Source organism: Neoarius graeffei, chromosome 12 (assembly GCF_027579695.1).
Source record: "Neoarius graeffei isolate fNeoGra1 chromosome 12, fNeoGra1.pri, whole genome shotgun sequence".
Classification (NCBI taxonomy): domain Eukaryota; kingdom Metazoa; phylum Chordata; class Actinopteri; order Siluriformes; family Ariidae; genus Neoarius; species Neoarius graeffei.
In genome coordinates this window covers 76,447,995-76,471,400 of record NC_083580.1, presented here as the reverse complement: position 1 = coordinate 76,471,400, position 23,406 = coordinate 76,447,995, and the positions used below count along the sequence as shown (strand labels likewise).

The following is a 23,406-nucleotide window of genomic DNA, read 5'->3' as shown; positions in this document are numbered from 1 at the left end:
ATATAGATAGATGGTTGGTTATGTTTATGAATTTTTGTTCAGTATTGCTCAGGCCAGTGGAGTAGCTGCTGAGACTTCTGCTACATTTACCATCTTTTTATTCTTTTGGGAAACATGCATTTTCCTTGCTTTTCGCTCTCCTCTCACTGCCTTCTGTCATTCTTTTCCTCTCCAGGGAAAGCTCCGTTCATGGTGTTCTACTTGTAGTGTTGGCCCATGAGGGGAAGACGTTGAGCTTGAACATGGGTACTCCCCATGTATTAATTGCCAAGTTGATGCACAGGATGCCAATTATATTTAGCATGGCGCCAGCCTTTGCCTTTGGAAAGAGCAAAAACACAATTATTCTGATACGAGCAGCATGTATATGACTGAATAATAAAAGCAAAACAACCATTCATGATAAAAGAGTTGGTTATGTACAAACTAGACTTTGATGATTTACGCTACCGTTCAAAAGTTTGGGGTCACTTTGAAATGTCCTTATTTTTGAAAGAAAAGCACTGTTCTTTTCAATGAAGATCACTTTAAACTAATCGGAAATCCACTCTATACATTGCTAATGTGGTAAATGACTATTCTAGCTGCAAATGTCTGGTTTTTGGTGCAATATCTCCATAGGTGTATACACGGAGTGCAGAATTATTAGGCAAGTTGTATTTTTGAGGATTAGTTTTATTATTGAACAACAACTATGTTCTCAATCAAACAAAAAGACTCATAAATATCAAAGCTGAATATGTATGGAAGTTAGAGTGGGGTGTTTTTAGTTTTGGCCATTTTAGGAGAATATGTATGTGTTCAGGTAACTTTCACTGTGCAGAATTATTAGGCAACTTAATAAAAACCAAATATGTAGCCATTTCACTTATTTATTTTCACCAGGTACACTGATATGACAACTCCAGATTTGCAAATAAACATATCTGACATTCAAACACAAAACAAAAACAAATCAGTGACCAATATAGCCACCCTTCTTCATGAGGACGCTCAAAAGCCTTCCATCCATAGATTCTGTCAATTTCTTTATCTGTTCACGACCAACATTGTGTGCAGCAGCAACCACAGCCTCCCAGATGCTGTTCAGAGAGGTGTACTGTTTTCCCTCTTTGTAGACCTCACGTTTTATAATGGGCCACAGGTTCTCTATGGGGTTTAGGTCAGGTGAACAAGGGGGCCATGTCATTATTTTTTTCACCTTTCAGACCTTTACTGGCTAGCCATGCAGTGGAGTATTTGGACGCATGAGATGGAGCATTATCCTGCATGAAAATCATGTTCTTCTTGAAAGATGCTGACTTTTTCCTATACCACTGCTTGAACAAGGTTTCTTCCAGGAACTGGCAGTAGGTCTGGGAGTTGAGTTTGAGTCCATCCTCAACTCGAAAAGGTCCAACAAGCTCGTCTTTGATGATACCAGCCCATAGCAGTACTCCACCTCCACCTTGCTGGCGTCTGAGTCAGAGTGGAGCTCTGTGCCCATTACTGATCCAGCCACAGGCCCATCCATCTGGCCCATCAAGAGTCACTCTCATCTCATCAGACCACAGCACCTTAGAAAAATCAGTCTTAAGATATTTCTTGGCCCAGTCTTGACGTTTTATCTTGTGTGCCTTACTCAGTGGTGGTCATTTTTCAGCCTTCCTTACCTTGGCCATGTCCCTCAGTATTGCACACCTTGTACTCTTTGACACTCCAGGAATGTTGCAACTCTGGAATATGGCAGAACTGGATGCTAATGGCTGCTTGTTAGCTTCACGCTTGATTTTCCGCAGATCATGTGCAGTTATTTTGCGCCTTTTTTTTCCCCACACGCTTCTTTCGACCCTGTTGACTATTTGCAATGAAACGCTTGATTGTTCGGTGATCACGTTTCAACATCTTCACAATTTCAAGAGTGCTGCATCCGTCTGCAAGACATCTCACAATTTTATACTTTTCAAAGTCTGTCAGATCTCTCTTCTGACCCATTTTGCCAGAGGAAAAGAGGTTGCCTAATAATTATGCACACCTGATATAGCGTATTGATGTCATTAGACCACACCCCCTCTCATTACACAGATGCACAGCACCTGATATACTTAATTGGTAGTAGGCTTTCAAGCCTAAACAGCTTGGAGTGGGACAACATGCATTAAAAGGATGTTGTGGTCAAAATACTCACTTGCCTAATAATTCTGCACTCAGTGTAGAGGCCCATTTCCAGCAACTCTCACTCCAGTGTTCTAATGGTACAATGTGTTTGCTCATTGCCTCAGAAGGCTAATGGATGATTAGAAAACCCTTGTACAATCATGTTAGCACAGCTGAAAACAGTTGAGCTCTTTAGAGAAGCTATAAAACTGACCTTTCTTTGAGCAGATTGAGTTTCTGGAGCATCACATTTGTGGGGTCGATTAAATGCTCAAAATGGCCAGAAAAATGTCTTGACTATAATTTCTATTCATTTTACAACTTATGGTGGTAAATAAAAGTGTGACTTTTTATGGAAAACACAAAATTGTCTGGGTGACCCCAAACTTTTGAACGGTAGTGTATATACGTTGCAGTTGAACTCTGCAATAATTTCAAATAACAAAGATTTAGATTTTAAATTTCTCTATCTGGGCGGCACGGTGGTGTAGTGGTTAGCGCTGTCGCCTCACAGCAAGGAGGTCCAGGTTCGAGCCCTGTGGCCAGCGAGGGCCTTTCTGTGTGGAGTTTGCATGTTCTCCCTGTGTCCGCGTGGGTTTCCTCTGGGTGCTCTGGTTTCCCCCACAGTCCAAAGACATGCAGGTTAGGTTAACTGGTGACTCTAAGGTGAGTGTGAATGGTTGTCTGTGTCAGCCCTGTGATGACCTGGCGACTTGTCCAGGGTGTACCCCGCCTTTCGCCCGTAGTCAGCTGGGATAGGCTCCAGCTTGCCTGCGACCCTGTAGAAGGATAAAGCGGCTAGAGATAATGAGATGAGATAACTGTGTATAGGGATCATTCTAGAATTTGGGTACATTTCATGTCTCTGAGATAAACCTTTTGTTTGTTTGTTTTTTCCAAAAAAAGAAATCTTTATTGAATCAGTTTTGAACAACAATATATATATACCATATTATGACACACTTTCACCAATAGCAATGCTTGATGTACATTTTTAACCCAATTTATCCATAAAACATTCACTAAATGACTCCCGTCCCCTCACTCGACATTATCGGCTGTCTTCGACTCCTGATTCATCCATTCAACTCCAATAAACATGAAGTGATTCAGTCTAACAGTCTTTTTTGGGGAGCTTATTCTATTAACTGTTATAACATCAATTGATTTTATTGAAAGTCTGTTTTCTGTATTAAGTGAAATTTCAGTAAAAAAAAAACATTTATTTTTGTATCCGTCCCAGTGTTCTTGTCAACTCTGTTAACTCTGTTATAAAACTGTATAAAATCCACAAAGACTTTTAATAATATGCATGACGCCTGCACCGAGTGATGTCACTTCCTCTGGCAGGGAACTTCAGAAAGGCAGTGAGGTATGTTCTGTTTCTTCTTTCATTAATTTGAACAAAATGTTGAGGATTTTACACCAACAGTAGGTTAATTATCTGTCAGATCTGTTATTGTGATATCGGAGTGAATCTCTCACTCGTTTTTCAAAAACAATAATATGATTCAAATCCATAAAATTCTTTTTTTTTTACATGCCGTGTGGTAGCTAGTTTGAAGTTAGCATATGGCGATAAGACACAAAATGGTGGGAAATGTCAACTCTGTTATCGCCCAGCTTAGCGATAACAGAGCTGATGATGCCTAATGGAGTCAACACTTGAAATGGACTCGCAATTGTAGAATAAGCCACATATCATTTGGCATGAATATTATAACAAGGGACTAGGGATTCAACAAAAATGTTACATGACATGTTACAGGAGGGGTTTTTTTCTTTCATGCTGACAAGCAATCTGATATGAAGCTCGCAGGACAGAAAAAGACCACACCTTAATATGAACATGAATTGCTGCATGATACATTCACGGCATTCATTCATGCATCCTTAGTAGCTGCCTGGTCAGGATCACGGCAGTTTAAATTAGGCTACTAGTATGTTTATATTCTGAGAAATAGAACCAAATAAATTTGTTGAATTTATAATTTATTTATTTGTATTTGTTCGTTGAATTTATATTTAATTTATATATTCACATTCGAGAGTGTGTTGTAGCTCTGTGATTGGATGATGATGATGATGATGATGATGATGATGTGATTGATGAAGCTAAGTTATCTATGTATAATGTAAATGGGTGATGAGGCATGACATCACTGGTTTAGACTACATGACAATAAAAGAAGAGAGACATTATGTACCATTACATCACCCATCAGGATCATAGTCTTATGAAAGAAGAAAGATATTACTGGTCAACATCACCTTCATTAAGCAAAGAGCAGAATGTGCGAGCGAAGATAAATCTCAAGGATTCAACTAACCAAAATAAGTAGCAATCAGTACAGCCTGCACCAGTTTTTAAGCATGCCAAACATATATTTCTATCAAATAGTCCATCTCTTATTGAGACCAATTATGAACTGGAGCGATGTAGCTGAGGTTGAGGAATTGTCATAGCCAGAAATCACACACCATGCTGACATTTCTGCCTTTGTTGGTTTTTTTTAAGTAGGGTTTTCCAGTGTTTCTGTGGGCAGAGTGGTAGGGTGCCTAGCTATAACTTCCAGTATAGGCCAGTATTCCAGTACTGAGTTTAACACGGCTGGAGTCTAAAACCAGGACTATCCGAGGTCAAATCAAGACTGATTCTCAAGGGGACTGAGGCCAAACAAAGAGCAAGCACAAACAAAAGCAAGACTGAATCAAGGTCACTACTGAATACCACTGAATCCTTTTAGAGGCCAAGACTTTACTTCAACTAGTTGGCCTCGTTCATGCATTGCACCAATGGCAAATTAGGTTGTTTTCTAGTCTAGAGGATGGAATTACTTCTTGTCAAACTTTGTGCATGCAGAAAGAAAAGACAACACAAACATTATCTTGCAAACTCTTGGTCGAAACCAGGACCATATTTGGCGAGACCAATGCCCAAGACTGAGACAAGTCCAAGGACAGATGCCAATAATCCTAGACAAATCCAAGTCAAGAAAGAAAATGTCTTGAGACCAGACTTGAGTCCTACACTGCTCAAGTTCTGACTCACTTGTTAGTTACTATATCTTTTTTAAAAATGTTAGAAATATTAGAGGCAATTGGTAATAATAAGGATGAAAAACTATCAGTCTAATGTAACAGAGGAATGATGTAAATATGCCTTTACCATGTCGATGACTTTGAGGGTGCCGTATGAGAAAGCAATGGCATTGGGTGGAGTGGCCACTGGCAGCATGAAGGCCAAGGAGGCACTGATGGTGCAGGGCAGCATGACATACAGGGGATGGACCTCTATAGTTGTGGCCTGGGGAACAAATCATGGTCAGTTTTGTAGATATATAGAATACATCTTTGAGGGATTCTCAAGTGGTTTTGGATGTTCTGGATGAAACCCATTCAATTCAAGTGGTCAGTCAAACAGCCTAATAACTAGAACTCAAAAACAAATATAATAACTTTGATAATGATGTGCTTTCATTTTCACCACCTATAGCATGGTTATGCTTTATGGACCCCACTTTTACAACCCCTGCTTTATATCTTTCTCTTTTTCAGATCTTGTTGGTACATAGGATTGAATGTTTAGTACTGTAGTGCCATGTATATGGTCTTACCATAGAAGCGAGAATGGGAAGGAAGAGTGTTGTTGTAGCCGTGTTGCTGGAGCACTCTGTGAACGTTCCCACCAACAGACAGAGCAGTAGCGAGATGGCATATGCCGGGATGTTCTTAAGGGGCGAAAGACTGCTACCCAGCCATTCTGACAGTCCGGACACCTTTACAACAACAAGGACAACAAAACTATTTTGCACTATCTACAACCATCTAGTAACTGGAAATAACAACAATAGACGAAGGACCTCAAAAGAGTCATCAAATGTCTGAAAAGACACCTTGACTTAGCAGTATTAAATCATACAGGACAACTTTTTGCAAACATTAAGGTTAATAATGCAAGAGATGGGCTCTCGAGTGGCAATAAAATGATGCCACATCCAATGATGGCCTGTTAATCACAGCAACGTGAGACAATCATGAGTGTTTGTGAATTCATGTATGTGGAAGAGGGTAGATAGCACTTCCCTCTCTGAGTGTGTTACACTGCCCTGTGATGAAGCACGAGGAGCAGTTCAAGCAGCAGCAAAATGTGGTTTTCTGGCTTCAGAGGAAATGTGTGTTAGGTTTCACCACGAGCTGGCATAGTGGTTAGCATATCCACCTCTTGACAGAGAGATTGTGAGCTCTACTCACGGTCAGGTCATAGCAAAGACCATCATAAAAATGGTACCTACTGCCATCTGGCAAGTCCCACTGCAATACAGATGCGAGTGGGGAGTCAAACTCTCACGGGTACCAGAAGACTATCCCCCCCACTGTAACCTTAGGTATATAGGTGAGAGGATGAGGGCTATTGAAGCGGAGACTGGCACTATCCAATGGGCCTTACAGGCCTGGTTTCACCCTCCCTAGGTGGTAGCTGTTGCATAGTGGAGAGCTGGATGATGGGTAGAAATTGGTAGGTGACCAAATTGGAACAGATATTGGTTGTTGGTTAGTAGGTGAAAAATTATTGGGTAAAAGTCAAACATGAACAGTATGACACACATGGTTATGGCAGCCCAGCCAATATCATCACTTATCAGGGTATCATAACTTACACACTGAAAAGCATCATATAGCCACTCAGTTACATTACAGGCATTTAGCAAACACTCTTATCCAGAGTGATATGCAACATACCCAGAGCAGCCAGGTGCCTTGCTCAAGAGTATTTCAGCCATTTCTGCTAGCCCAGGGAATTGAACCAGCAACCTTTTGGTCACAAACCTGCTTCTCTAACCATTAGACCATAGCTTCTCTATGGAATGTTTAGGGAATATTTAATATTCTTCTGAGTATGATCATTTTAGTCTTCAATATTTTATCAAAATAATGTTGTTGGTTTGGGGTTTGGTTTTTTTGTTTGTTTGTTTTTTTACCTCACTGCCAGTAGCCAAGGCATATCCACCTCCCAGGAGCAGGATAATGTTCCAGGGCATCCGTTCATGCACCACCTGCCATTCAAGCAGAGCTGGGGGAGCCTTGGGCTTCTTCGGTCTCAGCTGTACTGTGTTTTCTCCTGACAAATAAACCACCCTCAGCTTCAGATCACTTTTTTCAGGAGTTTACCTGATCACACCTCTACTGTAAATATGATTCATAATGAAACTAGGAAAAAAAACTGCAAAAGGATGTTCCTACCTTCTCCAGTTCCTTCGTTCTCGTCTTCCTGACTACCACACCATGGTATTTGAGATGGGATGAGGAACAACAGAGTGGATACAAGAATGGCGACAGTGCCGTCAGTAACGTACCTGTGAGAAAGACGTGTAGCATTTTAAGGATGATGGAGTTTAGATTTGAATTTCATTCCCTAAAATTCTTAAAATACTTATAGGTGCAATAGTCTGTGGTCCAAACCGGAGTGCTTGGGCATCCTGTCAGTCTTTTTATAGAGACACCCCTTCACCCTGCTTCATATTTGCTCAGAAAGGAAGATATGACAGAATCCGGTAAGCACCTAGAGCAGCCAGAAACTTTTACTGTCATTAAAATAAACACTACATGTTTCCTAAATACTTAATGACAAGAAATGATATAAAACTAGAATAAACATTCATAATGATTTTCCAAAATGTGGAAATGTGTTACTGATGAATGGGATGAGGTTGGACATGGAATTAGTGATATTCCTCCTGGACATGTATGTAAACAGAACCTGAATAAAGTGCTGAACTGACTGAATGGCTGGTTTTACATCAAGAAACAACATAGATGCATTTCGAACACTTAGAGAGCTTAAAAGTGCAATAGTCTGTTTTTTTTATTTCATAATTGTTCAAATAACCTGACAGAAATGTAAAACATAATAATAATAATAATAATAATAATAATAGGGGTAGCACGGTGGTGTAGTGGTTAGCGCTGTCGCCTCACAGCAAGAAGGTCCTGGGTTTGAGCCCAGCGGCCGGCGAGGGCCTTTCTGTGCAGAGTTTGCATGTTCTCCCCGTGTCCGCGTGGGTTTCCTCTGGGTGCTCTGGTTTCCCCCACAGTCCAAAGACATGCAGGTTAGATTAATTGGTGGTTCTAAATTGACCGTGAGTGTGAATGGTTGTCTGTGTCTATGTGTCAGCCCTGTGATGACCTGGCGACTTGTCCAGGGTGTACCCTGCCTCTCACCCATAGTCAGCTGGGATAGGCTCCAGCTTGCCTGTGACCCTGTAGGACAGGATAAGCGGCTACAGATAATGGATGGATGAATAAATGAATAATAATAAGTTTAAAGGTAGACTGCCTTTCAGATTTTTCAAGTGTAGGTCGTAAAAAGAATTTTCCCCGACACCCAATTATTTTTGTTTAGTGGACCAAAAGCTACTGAATTCGAATTACAGACTTCCAATTTTATTTGTTTTGGGTTTTTTTTTTTAATAGAACAATTAATGAATTTAGATCCATGTGGCCCTAAATTTACTGCTATTTTTTTCCTGCTTCACCATGACCCAATTCAAGATACTACGTCATGCATCACGTGGTGGGCTTTCCCTGTTCACCCAAGGCATTGTGGGATACAAATTTGAAACAGGAGAGAAAAATGGAGGACGTGAGTGTGCGAATGAAACGTGAAAGACTGACTACAGTAAAGATTTTACAGAAATAAACATGTATCACAATCACCATATTTCAGAGGGAACTAAATTTCACTGATTTTATGAAATCGAAAGATCATCTCGCTTTAAGCCCTTGCCTCAGCATAAATGTATTTTCTGTTATTCATTCAGAAAATGGACTTCTGGTTCCAGAATGAGTGTTTGTGTCTGAATGGGCTTCCTGTCAGCCATTTTACACACACTCAGCGTAATGTACATCCTACAAGCGGATCTTCATGAACAAAGTCGGGAATGAGGGGTGGATTCAAGGAAAATAAAACATTTTATATATCTAACACACCTACTTAAAGGTGCTGACTGCAAAGCTGAATTCTGGGGAAAATGTTCTATTTCTGTTGCTGTTTTGAGATGTTGCGCTGCTGCACACTCACACTGTGTATCCTGTGTGTGAATGTTTTGCTGAGATAAAAAGCATCCCACATTTTACGATTCCGGAGATCGCCGAAGCAAGTGAGCAACAATATCACGTGACCACCGTGGGGTGTGTCTGTTTGACCTACTTTTAACCAAAACAAGTCAGCATGGCGGACTCTGCTCTCCCGCCAGCTAAATGAAAAGGAAATCCTGCCTAGTGAGTGCAACTGCAAGATAGAGCGAGCTTAGATGACGTGTCATTTTTTTGGACAGATAACGAAATCATTCTAGCTAGCGCTTAGCTATCTTAGGCTTAGAATGCATGGGCTCGACTCCACGGTAGTGAGTATGGACCTAATGTTAAATTCCTCATGTTTTGACCTTACAAAGAAAGAAACAACAGCACAAAAGCAGTAACGGAAAAAAGATAAATATGTTATTTCCCAGCTGGGAGGTCCGTATTGTGAAAGACCGTGACCGAGGTCTTGAAAGTACTGACTGAGGCCCTCTGGGCCGAGGTCAGTATTCAAGGCCGAGGTGACGGTATTTCACCATAGGGACCGACCTTAACCTGGTAAATAATGTATTTATTTTTTTCTTTACCAAATTCTAACAGAAAACAAGAGCGCCCGAAAGGGAAAACCAAGCCAAGCTGCCATTTTGAATCCTCATTCATGGCTGTAATGCAAATGGCTTCCTCCTCGGTATACAAGTGCACTTCCATGGCAGGAAAAAAAAACTACATTTTGCCGCCTATGTAGTCCCCTATTTATACAAAATTGAGTCATTCAGGATTCAGCCATGTTTTTGCTCGGCGATAGCAACAGTTAGAGGTTTTTAGCTTTCTCCTGAAATGTTTTCTTTTATTTCTTCTTCCTCAGGGTAGTAAAACTCGCTTTTGCTGTGAAGACTGTCGTTATCGCTATCCATGATGTAAAATTAATGCTATTCTCCTGAGAAATGCTGGCAAACATTTATAAGATTTTTGATAATCTTATAAATAAATCTTATTAAAAAAAAGATAAACGTTGACAAAAAATGCTACTATGTTTGTTGTTGTTGTGAACGAGCGAGTCGCCAGAGGTCCATAACTGGGGTCCGTAACTGGGGTCTGTATCGTAGGATACGGACCCACCTGCCAGCCAATCAGAGCGCAGGATTTGATGGAAACCGGACCGCGAAAAAAATAAATATTTGTCTTTTGTTTCACAAATTTATTCAACCACAAATTACATCCCTGCGACTCAAAACTCTCCGAGGTTGATGCAGAGTCATGATGTTTTCCGCACGTCACCATCTTGGTGTGACGCAGTTCCAGTTATTCTAATTAGTTAAAGCTCCTCACGTTCGGGTGTTTCTTGTTTTCATATGGCCGTACTGTTTACCTCAAGAGGGAGGTAATTATTGTTCTTGTGAGACAGAGGAAAATGCCACGCACACTAAAAAAATTTGAAAATTTCAGATGACTTTGCAGTCCGTAACTTTAACCATTCGAGTCCTAACCATGACAAATCTTAATGTACCTTTAATCACTAGAGCTCGAATTGTGGTTTATGCACCTTTAAGAACTCCAACACTGATTTTACAAAGAGTGTGTAATGGCACCTCACTACCACTTGGTGGCGTGCTCTATCCTTTGGCCTCGGGTTTATTTTAAACCGCAGTCCTCCCATACGGTATAGGAGGACTGGATGTTGATACTTGTGTAGATCCAGTGCTTTTAATGACAAAGAATAATTAGCTCTAGGACCTTTTTAGCTGTGCTTCTGTTAAATAAGGATAAAACACATGTGAAATGTGACAGTTTTGCACTTACGTTTGATTTTTGTTCAGGGAAGAGGCCCAGCCCGGCATGAATCCTGGCTCCCTGCTGAACCACAGAACCACCAACGAAATAAAAACTGTAAGCACAGCACCTTCAGCAAATTTCATACTGCCCAGTTTACCATACTCCTCCTTCATGACTCCGTAGGCCTCCTGGTCACCGGCGTTATTTGACCCACAGCCAAAGGTCTTCCTAAAACTGAACAGAAACAAACGTTTAGTCCCTGAGGCTCTCAGGTTATCTATTATACATCACTAGGGCATTTTATGGGAATTTTATTTTTTTATGATTTATGACTTACTTCAGACCCAAATACATGAACTGCAGCCACAGCCAGGCCAAAAACAACATCAGCAACATGTTGGGAAACGCAAACCCAAACCAGCTGGCGAAGTTGATCACATTCGGGTTGTCTTTGAAGAGGCTAAGAAAACGACAACATGGTTAAAAAGAAACTGCCGTGATTTCACTTCATCCAAAACAGTGGGGAATTTATGATTATTTCTGACTGATTTTACAAATTGTGAGTTCTGGTTTTAACAGGAGAACCTCAATACGATATTTTTGGAGACAAAACTTAAGATTTCAGTTGATTTGTAACTGTATAAAATAGTTTTTTTAAACCTTGTTGTACATAAATTATTTTAAAAGAGCATTCAGATTCATTAGATGGTTTTTATTATTTGAAATTGCATGATTTTTGAAAAAGGATTAAACAACATGGATGAAATTAAAAAAAAAACTTTCATTGGTTTATAGACAAAAATGTTCAAATTACTAGAAATAATTATTTTTGAACATGATTTAGCAACATTCTTCACCAAATGGACATAAATCCACAAGGAATGATATGAGATTTTGGAATATTTTTTGAAGCTATCAAATTTCTTTCTTTCTTTCTTTCTTTCTTTCTTTCTTTCTTTCTTTCTTTCTTTCTTTCTTTCTTTCTTTCGTCAAGTCTTCCTTCCTTCTTTCTTTAGTGTTTGTTTGCTTAGACATGTATTCTTTCTTTCTTTGTCAATTCTTTCTTTCTTTCTTTCTTATGTCAATTCTTCCTTTGTTCTATCTTTCTTATGTCAGTTCTTTCTTATGTCAATTCTTCCTTCCTTCCTTCCTTATCATTTCTTTCTTGCTTGCTTTCTTTCTTTCTGTTAATTCTTCCTTCTTTCCATGTCATTTCTTTCTTTCTTTCTTTCTTTCTTTCTTTCTTTCTTTCTTTCTTTCTTTCTTTCTTTGTCTGTTCTGTCTTTCTTTCATCAATTCTTCCTTCATTCATTCCTTGTCATTTCTTTCTTTCTTTCTTTCTTTCTTTCTTTCTTTCTTTCTTTTGTCAGTTCGTTCTTTCTTTCTTTCTTTCTTTTGTCAGTTCTTTCTTTCTTTCTTTCTTTCTTTCTTTCTTTCTTTCTTTCTTTCTTTCTTTCTGTCTTTTTCTTCTTTCCTTGTCATTTCTTTTTCTTTATTTCATCAATTCTTTCTTTCTTTCTTTCTTTCTTTCTTTCTTTCTTTCTTTCTTTCTTTGTCAGTTCTTTCTTTCTTTTATCAATCCTTCCTTCCTTCATTGATTCATTCCTTGTCAATTCTTTCTTTCTGTCAATTCTTCCTTCTTTCCATGTCATTTCTTTCTTTCTTTCTTTCTTTCTTTCTTTCTTTCTTTCTTTCTTTCTTTCTTTCTTTCTTTGTCAGTTCTTTCTTTTATCAATTCATTCATTCATTCATTGTCAATTCTTTCTTTCTTTCTGTCAATTCTTCCTTCTTTCCATGTCATTTCTCTTTCTTTCTTTCTTTCTTTCTTTCTTTCTTTCTTTCTTTCTTTCTTTCCTTGTCATTTCTTTCTTTCTTTTTCTTTATTTAATCAATTCTTTCTTTCTTTCTTTCTTTCTTTCTTTCTTTCTTTATTTATTTATTTATTTCTTTGTCAATTCTTCCTTCATTCTTTCCTTGTTCTTTCTTTCTTATGTAGGTTCTTTCTTTCTTTGTCAGTTCTTTCTTTCTTTTATCAATCCTTCCTTCCTTCATTCATTGTTTCATTCCTTGTCAATTCTTTCTTTCTGTCAATTCTTCCTTCTTTCCATGTCATTTCTTTCTTTCTTTCTTTCTTTCTTTCTTTCTTTCTTTCTTTCTTTCTTATGTCAATTCTTCCTTCCTTCATTCATTCCTTATCAATTCTTTCTTTATTTCTGTCAATTCTTCCTTCTTTCCATGTCATTTCTTTCTTTCTTTCTTTGTCAATTCTTCCTTCATTCTTTCCTTGTAATTTCTTTCTTTCTTTCTTTCTTTCTTTCTTTCTTTCTTTCTTTCTTTCTTTCTTTCTTTCTTATGTCAATTCTTCCTTCATTCATTCATTCCTTATCAATTCTTTCTTTATTTTTGTCAATTCTTCCTTCTTTCCATGTAATTTCTTTCTTTCTTTGTCAATTCTTCTTTCTTTCTTTCTTTCTTTCTTTCTTTCTTTCTTTCTTTCTTTCTTTCTTTCTTTGTCAGTTCTTTCTTTTATCAATTCATTCATTCATTCATTGTCAATTCTTTCTTTCTTTCTTTCTTTCTTTCTTTCTTTCTTTCTTTCTTTCTTTCTTTCTTTCTGTCAATTCTTCCTTCTTTCCATGTCATTTCTCTTTCTTTCTTTCTTTCTTTCTTTCTTTCTTTCTTTCTTTCTTTGTCAGTTCTTTCTTTTATCAATTCATTCATTCATTCATTGTCAATTCTTTCTTTCTTTCTTTCTTTCTTTCTTTCTTTCTTTCTTTCTTTCTTTCTTTCTTTCTGTCAATTCTTCCTTCTTTCCATGTCATTTCTCTTTCTTTCTTTCTTTCTTTCTTTCTTTCTTTCTTTCTTTCTTTCTTTCTTTCTTTCCTTCCTTGTCATTTCTTTCTTTCTTTTTCTTTATTTAATCAATTCTTTCTTTCTTTCTTTCTTTCTTTCTTTCTTTCTTTCTTTCTTTCTTTCTTTGTCAATTCTTCCTTCATTCTTTCCTTGTTCTTTCTTTCTTATGTAGGTTCTTTCTTTCTTTGTCAGTTCTTTCTTTCTTTTATCAATCCTTCCTTCATTCATTCATTGTTTCATTCCTTGTCAATTCTTTCTTTCAGTCAATTCTTCCTTCTTTACATGTCATTTCTTTCTTTCTTTCTTTCTTTCTTTCTTTCTTTCTTTCTTTCTTTCTTTCTTTCTTATGTCAATTCTTCCTTCCTTCATTCATTCCTTATCAATTCTTTCTTTATTTCTGTCAATTCTTCCTTCTTTCCATGTCATTTCTTTCTTTCTTTGTCAATTCTTCCTTCATTCTTTCCTTGTAATTTCTTTCTTTCTTTCTTTCTTTCTTTCTTTCTTTCTTTCTTTCTTTCTTTCTTTCAGTTCTTTCTTTCTTTTATCAATTCATTCATTGTCAATTCTTTCTTTGTCAATTCTTCCTTCTTTCCATGTCATTTCTTTTTCTTTCTTTCTTTCTTTCTTTCTTTCTTTCTTTCTTATTTATGTCAGTTCTTTCTTTCTTTCTTTCTTTCTTTCTTTCTTTTTTTCTTTCTTTCTTTCTTTTTTATGTCAATCCTTCCTTCCTTCCTTCCTTCCTTCCTTCTCATTTCTTTCTTTCTTTCTTTCTGTCAATTTTTCCTTCGTTCTTTCCTTCTCATTTCTTTCTTTATTTCCTTCTTTCTTTCTTTCTTTCTTTCTTTCTTTCTTTCTTTCTTTCTTTCTTTCTTTCTTTCTTTCTTTCTTTCTTTCTTTGTCAATTCTTCCTTCATTCTTTCCTTGTTCTTTCTTTCTTATGTAGGTTCTTTCTTTCTTTGTCAGTTCTTTCTTTCTTTTATCAATCCTTCCTTCCTTCATTCATTGTTTCATTCCTTGTCAATTCTTTCTTTCTGTCAATTCTTCCTTCTTTCCATGTCATTTCTTTCTTTCTTTCTTTCTTTCTTTCTTTCTTTCTTTCTTTCTTTCTTTCTTTCTTTCTTTCTTATGTCAATTCTTCCTTCCTTCATTCATTCCTTATCAATTCTTTCTTTATTTCTGTCAATTCTTCCTTCTTTCCATGTCATTTCTTTCTTTCTTTGTCAATTCTTCCTTCATTCTTTCCTTGTAATTTCTTTCTTTCTTTCTTTCTTTCTTTCTTTCTTTCTTTCTTTCTTTCTTTCTTTCTTTCTTTCAGTTCTTTCTTTCTTTTATCAATTCATTCATTCATTAATTGTCAATTCTTTCTTTGTCAATTCTTCCTTCTTTCCATGTCATTTCTTTTTCTTTCTTTCTTTCTTTCTTTCTTTCTTTCTTTCTTTCTTTCTTTCTTTCTTTCTTTCTTTCTTATGTCAGTTCTTTCTTTCTTTCTTTCTTTCTTTCTTTCTTTCTTTCTTTCTTATGTCAATCCTTCCTTCCTTCCTTCCTTCCTTCCTTCCTTCCTTCCTTCTCATTTCTTTCTTTCTTTCTTTCTTTCTTTCTTTCTGTCAATTTTTCCTTCGTTCTTTCCTTCTCATTTCTTTCTTTCTTTCTTTCTTTCTTTCTTTCTTTCTTTCTTTCTTTCTTTCTTTCTTATGTCAATCCTTCCTTCCTTCCTTCCTTCCTTCCTTCCTTCTCATTTCTTTCTTTCTTTCTTTCTTTCTTTCTTTCTTTCTTTCTTTCTGTCAATTTTTCCTTCGTTCTTTCCTTCTCATTTCTTTCTTTCTTTCTTTCTTTCTTTCTTTCTTTCTTTCTGTCAATTTTTCCTTCGTTCTTTCCTTCTCATTTCTTTCTTTCTTTCTTTCTTTCTTTCTTTCTTTCTTTCTTTCTTTCTTTCTTTCTTTCGGATGCAGTGGATGTACAGATGGTAATGATGTAACTGATAGATTCTGCCCTGAGAACAGTTTATAGAGTGACAGAAATCAGGATGCTGTTAAATTACAGTAACAGTCTGAAGTGATTTGGAAGCTGTTAACATATTATTTTCCTAAAAACAGCCTTAAACTGATTCTCCCAAAATGTAGGCATGAAAGGGTTAAACTTTAATTATTAAATTCTCTGAATGTACCGCACAGGAGCTTCCTGTCCAACGCTGAGAAGATCAAAACCATCTGAGTGAGTGAAGTGCACTGAGACATAATGAGCTAAAGAGCTTTACCTGTCCATCTGGCCTTTGAGGATAAGGTTTGGCGTGGTGCCTGTAAGGGTGGCAGTGCCCCCGATGCTGGCCGAGTAGCACACACACAAGCTCATCCCTTTATTCAGCCAGAGGTACTTCTGTTCCCGAGCCTTCCTTTTCTGCTCTGCTAATGAATCCATGGTGTGCTCAGGAGTTGAGATCTCATCTGGTATGATACGAGACAGTGAAACTGATCATCATTTATATTTCACTGATTTAGTGTTTATATATTCTGGTCCTGCGCCCTTGTGAAAAGAAGAGTTCTTTCCATAGTCATGCAGTGTGAGTGTTCAAGCCAACATGTTAATCATTAAAGGTGTAAACAGCAATTTTAGCAGTTAGCTAAAGCGAGCTGTTTTGAATTTTAAAATCCCTATAATAACAGCCCCGGGTTTCAACGTTCCCTCCAAAGCCACGCCTCAATAAGACAAGCGCATGCTGCTAAAATAGTGTTCTTTTTGTCCTAATTTGTCCTAATTATCCTAGCTAGCAGGTGGCATGGTGGTGTAGTGGTTAGCACTGTCGCCTCACAGCAAGAAGGTCCTGGGTTCAAGGCTGGCGAGGGCTTTCTTTCTTTTCTCCAGCTGTGTGGAGTTTGCATGTTCTCCCCGTGTCTGTGTGGGTTTCCTCCGGGTGCTCCGGTTTCCCCCAAAGACATGCAGGTTAGGTTAATTGGTGGCTCTAAATTGACCATGAGTGTGAATGGTTGTCTGTGTCTATGTGTCAGCCCTGTGATGACCTGGCGACTTGTCCAGGGTGTACCCCGCCTCTCGCCCATAGTCAGCTGGGATAGGCTCCAGCTTGCCTGCGACCCTGTAGAACAGGATAAGCGGCTATAGATAATGGATGGATGGATATCCTAGATAGCTGGTTTGGATATCATTTTGCGGGTAACTCGGATGTTCTGGCTAACTCCAGTTGAAAAGCTCTTGTCCCAGACTAAGGTCATGATATCATAAATTTGTCTTATTGAACACAAACATCATGCTGATTGATTTACTTGGATTTTCGGGGTTGAATGGATATTTGGTGTTAGTGACTTCAGCCATCTCAAAAGCCTGGTTGTCTCTGCCATTCCTCAGCTCTCTGTCATCTCTCTCAGCCTCCGTTTTACTGAGCTGGTCCAGGACGGCCTGGGCTATGGGCAGCATCATGGCGGTAGTAGCAGTGTTGCTGATCCACATTGAGAGGAAAGCTGTTACAAGCATGAAGCCTAACATCAACCTAGAGGAGGACAGAGGAGGGAAAGGGAAACATGTGAACATACACAGAAATATAGTCATTGGAAAAAGAAAGTGGATCGTCCTTCAGTTTTGTGTTTTATTTATTAGAATAAAATCAAGGTGTTGGAATGGCCAAGTCAAAAATGACTCAAAAAATAACTACACATTGAAATATATGGGTCATTCTAGAATTCAGGTACATTTCGCGTCTCCAAGATAAACCTTTTGTTATTTTCCACAACAGAAATCTTTATTGAATCAGTTATGACAAACTTTCACCAATAGCAATGCTTGATGTACATTTTAGACCCAATTTATCCATAAAACATTCACTAAATGACTCCCGTCCCCTCCCCCCACATTATTGGCTGTCTTCGACTCCTGATTCATCCATTCAACTCCAATAAACATGAAGTGATTCAATCTCACAGTCTGTTTTGGGGGGCTTATTCTATTAACTGTTCTAAAATCAATTGATTTTAATGAAAGTCTATTTTCTGTATGATGTGAAATTTTAGTAATAAAAATATATTTTGTATCTGTCCAAATATTCTTGTCAACTTTGTTGACTTTGTTATAAAACCGCATCAAATCCACAAAGACTTTTAATAATACGCATGACACCTGCACCGAGTGATGTCACTTCCTCTGGCGGGAAACTTCAGAAAGGCAGTGAGGTATGTTCTGTTTCTTCTCTTGTTAATTTGAACAAAATGTTGAGGATTTTACACCAACAGGAGATTAATTATTCGTCAAATCTGTTATTGTGATATCAGAGCGAATCTCTCGCTCGTTTATTAAAAAAACAATAATATGATTAAAATCCATAACATTCTGTTTTTGTACATGCCGTACGGTAGCTAGTTTGAGGTTAGCATGTGGAGTTAAGACACAAAATGGTGGGAAGTGTCAACTCTGTTATCACCCGTTCTGTTAACGGATTGCCCAGGTTAACGATAACAGAGTTGACAATAGAGTCAACACTTCAAATGGAACTGCAATTATAGAATGGGCCATATGCATATATATTTGTTAATTGAGGTAATTTTTTTGTTTATCGAAGTTGCTGAGGACCACATGATTGTTTTTAGGCCCTGATAATAACTAAAAACATAGAATTGAAGGAGGGTGTACTTTCTATTCCCCATGACTGTACGTATTCAGTTCTGTATATTTTACAGGATGTTTAATGTAGCCTTACAGAGCAGGTCGAACGCCCACTAACAGCAGGACACCCAGGGCGATACGCTTGTGTAAGTTCCAGTGTTCTACCGCTACAGCGACCAGCAAACCACCAATGAACAGCATGTTGGTGTCTTTCAAGTACAACAGACACACCTGAAACAAATAAATAATAACTGAAGCTCATGAAACCTTTTGGTTACGTCTGTTTTAAATCTACAGCTAAAGTTAAGCATAAATGTTTAAGATAGAATTTAGAAAGCAAAGTTTTCCCTTCCTTTTCTTTTTTCCTTTTATTTTGGCACCACGGTGAAAGATGTTAAATTTGTTTATTTGGAAGTATTTCAGATGCTAATTTCCTTGCTGCTGATGTTGTTGTTGCTGCTGCTGTATTTTCTTGTGTTATTAGAAGCTAATCTGTTTGAGCAGGTATGCAGATAAGGACAGAGAAAAGAATTAAAGTGCTGCTGCATTGCTCTGTTTGGACAGAGATGACGCGAGGGAGAAATCCCACTGGAACACGACTGCAACACAAACAAACAGTATTGTGGGTAATGTATAAAACTGTTCACCAAAGTGAAAACAGGCCAACGTGTCAAAATCAAAGAAGTTTAAAAAGTCAACTCAGAATTTAATTATAAAATAAATGTTGGATGCCATTGAGGATCATATATGCTAATTATGAATATTAATATGCACGTCATTCAGGGTGGTGCTTTTCCTTTGACTTTGACTAGGTAGTGAGTATGAGCCTCAGGAACTCGAGTAATGCTAGTCACTATAGTCAAAGCCTTAATATTTTTACGCCGGCCAGTCATAACATTATGACAACTGACAAGTGAAGAAGTGAATAACATTGATTATCTCATTACAATGGCACCTGTCAAGGGGTGGGATATATTAGTATTAGGCATCAAGAAAGAGAACAGTCAGTTCTTGAAGTTAATGTGTTGGAAGCAGGAAAAATGGGCAAGCGTAAGGAATGACTTTGACAAAGGTCAAATTGTGATGGCGAGATTACTGGATCTGAGCATCTCCAAAATGGCACATCTTCTGGGGTTTTCCCGGTATGCAGTGGTTAGTACCGAACAAAAGTGGTCCAAGGATTCAAAGAACAAGCAGTGAACCGGCGACAGGGTCATGGGCATCAAAGCCTCACTGATTTGCATGGGGCTTGAAGGCTAGCCCATATGGTCCAATCCAACAGAAGAGCTACTGAAGCACAAACTGCTGATAAAGTTAATGCTGACTAAAACAGAAAGGTGTCAGGATTAACTTTTTCAGCAGTTTGTGCTACAGAAGCTCTTCTGTGGGATTGGACCATATGACCCTGTCATCAGTTCAGTGGTTGTCCTTCCTTGGACCACTTTTGTTCAGTACTAACCACTGTATACCAGGAACATCCCACAAGATGGGCCATTTTGGAGATGCTCAGACCCAGTCGTCTCATCATCACAATTTGGCCCTTGTCAAAGTCACTCCTTACGCTTGTCCATTTTTCCTGCTTCCAACACATCAACTTCAAGAACTGACTGTTCTCTGGCTGCCTAATACTAATATATCCCACCCCTTAACAAGTGCCACTGTAATGAGCTTGTAAATTCATTTCACCTCTCAGTGGCCATAATGTTATGGCTGATCAGTGTATGCTAGCTTATATCTACTAGCATATAAACTAATGTTACAATTCCTGTGGATTACGCTAGTTACTAGCTAGTCAAAACCTTTATATTTGTAGCCCATAGCTACTCAGGAAAACTGGATATTTAGCTTATGTGCTAACAAGCTTTCTGTATGCTAACACTCATATGCTAACATTAAATTTACTGATTTCACATTTTGTTAGTTTCAATCAGTTCAGCTTTGTTACATATTTAAGTACATTTTCTATTTTTTTTCATTTATTTAAGCTAAGTGCGCGTTCAGTTTACAAATGCTTATGCTAGTCTACTGTTAGCCTACCCCTAGCTAGCAAGTAAAGTCAGAATTTACCTGGTTCTGCTTTGGTTCTGTAATGTTTTTTGAGAAAATAAACCTGCATTTTTTTTTTTATGTTTAACTAGCTCAGCAGATGTATATTTATTGAAAATTATGTACAACCAAATTTTAAAGATTTTTTTTGTGTTCTGAGTTATGGTTGAGTCCAAATGTAATTTTCATTGTTAATTTAAAAAAAAAAATCATCAGAAGAAAACCAATCAAAAGATTTGTATTAGAGTTGCTTAAGTACATTAAAACTAATCAGTAATTAAAAAAAGTTCAGAAAACAAAAAACAAAATCAGTAACGATGAAAGAGATAAGCACTCAAACTGTTTCATCTTTATTTTTAACTTTTATTACATGATTTATGGACTTTTTAGGCTCATAAAATGAAAAATGTTGAGCTAGCAGGATGGAATTTTATGTTGTATGGCTGAGAGCCATTTAACAGCATAAGTCTACCATAAAATGTGGTCATATCTGTTTACTATACTGTAACTTTGTACCTGATAAAAGCTTTACAGGAAAGTAACACTCTGTGAGGCTTCAATTGTCGATGTAGTCAATCATTAACTGATTATTTTATATATAAAATGTTTATGAGCCATAAAGTTGAATCTTTCATCATATGCGATGGGTTTGTTGGAAAGTTTTGAATGACTTTACGGGTTTCTATGTGATTAGCAATCGCAGCTGCAATTTAGCACACTTTGTTTTGCTGCTGCTAAAAGTTTACTACTATGAACTAGAAGATAAAGTTTATTGCTCGTTACCTCTTCGGCCTTCATGATGCCCAGAAATGGGAAAAGTATGACTGGCAACAGTGCAGTGACTGCCAGCGGTATACACTCCGTACACCAGTACAGTGCCATCAGTATGATAACAAAGCCACAATTTGCAATCTGCAGCAAAAGAAAAAAAAAAGTCATATTTAAAATCCTAAAAGATACAAACAGGCTAAAAGACCGTGCCACTGGTTTCTATCTGCTTTACTGACCAGGTCTTAAAACAGATATCAATCATTTGGATCATGCATTTGGTGTTTATCTTGGAATCAGCTAGCTTTATGGTTTCAGAATAGCTACTAGACGATATGATTAAATTCTCTGTAGCGCTTCTGTAGTTTTAACTTCAAATGAGGTAATAATGCTTGATTAAATGTGGCTCGATTAGTTATTCAGTTCCCGTAGATTAAACGATCAGAGCATGAAGTTGTTCCTGATTTAGTTTGATTTTTTCAAGGTTCCAAGCAGAATCTTTAGGATGCTATGAAGAACCTTTTTTCTTTTTATTTTCCTTGTCTGTTTTTTTTATTGATATTTAATGCAATGGATTTAAAGTTAGGATCATGATTAGGATTTGGGGCAAATTTGGAAAGTTTGGTTGTTGCATTATTGTTATTTTATTCAATAACTATTTTTATTTTTTTTGCAGTCCGGTTTCCATCAAATCCTATGCTCTGATTGGCTGGCAAGTGGGTCCATATCCTATGATACGGACCCCGGTTACGGACCTCTGGTGACTTGCTCGTTTACAACAACAACAACAAACGTAGCAATTTTTGTCAACGTTTATTTTTGCATTTCTCAGGAGAATAGCATTAATTTTACATCATGGATAGCGATAACGACAGTGTTCACAGCGAAAGCGAGATTTACTACCCTGAGGAAGAAGGAATAAAAGAAAACATTTCAGGAGAAAGCTAAAAACCTGTAACTGTTGTTAACGCCGAGCAAAAACATGGCTGAATCCTGAATGACTCAATTTTGTATAAATAGGGGACTACATAGGCGGCAAAATGCAGTTTTTTTCCTGCCATGGAAGTGCACTTGTATACCGAGGAGGATATGTGTTATTTACCAGCTTGTGGTAGGTCCGTATGGTGAAATACCATGACCTCCACCTTGAATACTGACCTCGACCCAGAGGGCCTCGGTCAGTACTTTCAAGACCTGAGTCATGGTATTTCACCATACAGACCTCCCAGCTGGTAAATAATCTTGCATAAATGTAAATAGTATGAATCAAGAATCGATATTTCGTTTAAAGATTTATCATTCACTATTGAAGATTTTAGGGAGAAAAAGCAGTTGTTAAATGACAAAGGTCCATTTAGACAATAATGACACTGCAATATGCACACACACGCGCACGCACGCACGCACGCACACACACACACACACACACACACACACTCATTTGTCTTACTATCTTTGTGAGGACCTTCCATTGGCATTAATATTAAAGCCGCTACTTAATTCTATGCTACACATAAATCTAACCCTAACTTTAACTTCAGTAACCAAAAGAATAACATTTGTCTCTTTTAGGTTTTAAAATACAATCTGCAATTTTGTTGAAAAAGAAAAATATTCATGGGGACCAGCCAAATGTCCTCACAAGGTCAAAACGGTCAGATATTCTTTGTACCCTTGCAAAGATAAGTCCTTGCCAGCATGGGATTATCACTTATATATTATTTAGTTATACATTTCAGCATGTACTGCTGGTCAGTATTATTTATTTATTTTTTATTCATTTAACGAAATTTTAATGTCACTGGAAAAACACTGGAGGATTCATTGAGCCCATGGAAAACTCGCTCATGGATTTTCCTATACAGGTTTTTCAGTCTTTCTGGGAAATTTACACCTTATTTTAATTATTTGAGAAATACGGATACTATTATCTTATAACAATAATTGAATATCCAGGAAAAGTGATTTTCTATCATTTTTTGAAACATTGATTGACTACACATAACACACCAAATCACACTTGCATATGCTACATACTACGTATCAAAATATCCATGTGTGCATTCTTACCGGTGACTTGAAGTACAATGGCAGAGGAAGTATCAGTAAAGGAGTGATGTAGATGATCAAGTAGTTACGGTACCT

At 37.6% G+C, this 23,406-nt stretch overlaps 1 protein-coding gene across 1 annotated transcript; it reads right to left on the bottom strand.

Annotated features, from left to right (window-relative positions):
- Nucleotides 1–187: 187 nt before the first annotated feature.
- Nucleotides 188–23,406, bottom strand: slc13a2 (solute carrier family 13 member 2). Its single transcript, XM_060935239.1, has 12 exons — nt 23,332–23,406; nt 21,277–21,405; nt 18,542–18,678; nt 17,118–17,341; nt 16,097–16,241; nt 11,327–11,449; nt 11,017–11,223; nt 7,414–7,493; nt 7,119–7,258; nt 5,754–5,915; nt 5,306–5,443; nt 188–319 (listed from the first exon to the last, which is right to left on the bottom strand). The coding sequence occupies exons 2-12, from the start codon at nt 21,373–21,375 to the stop codon at nt 188–190; spliced, it is 1,587 nt and encodes a 528-aa protein (XP_060791222.1). The 5' UTR covers nt 21,376–21,405; nt 23,332–23,406.

What these genes read in the sequence shown, in the direction of transcription:
- slc13a2 (XM_060935239.1), bottom strand. Translation starts at nt 21,375, where the DNA reads ATGGCACTGTACTGGTGTACGGAGTGTATACCGCTGGCAGTCACTGCA. An exon ending in GCATCATGAAGGCCGAAGAG is followed by an intron (nt 18,679 to 21,276) that starts GTAACGAGCAAT and finishes TATTTGTTTCAG; the next exon opens with GTGTGTCTGTTGTACTTGAA. An exon ending in GTGGGCGTTCGACCTGCTCT is followed by an intron (nt 17,342 to 18,541) that starts GTAAGGCTACAT and finishes GTCCTCCTCTAG; the next exon opens with GTTGATGTTAGGCTTCATGC.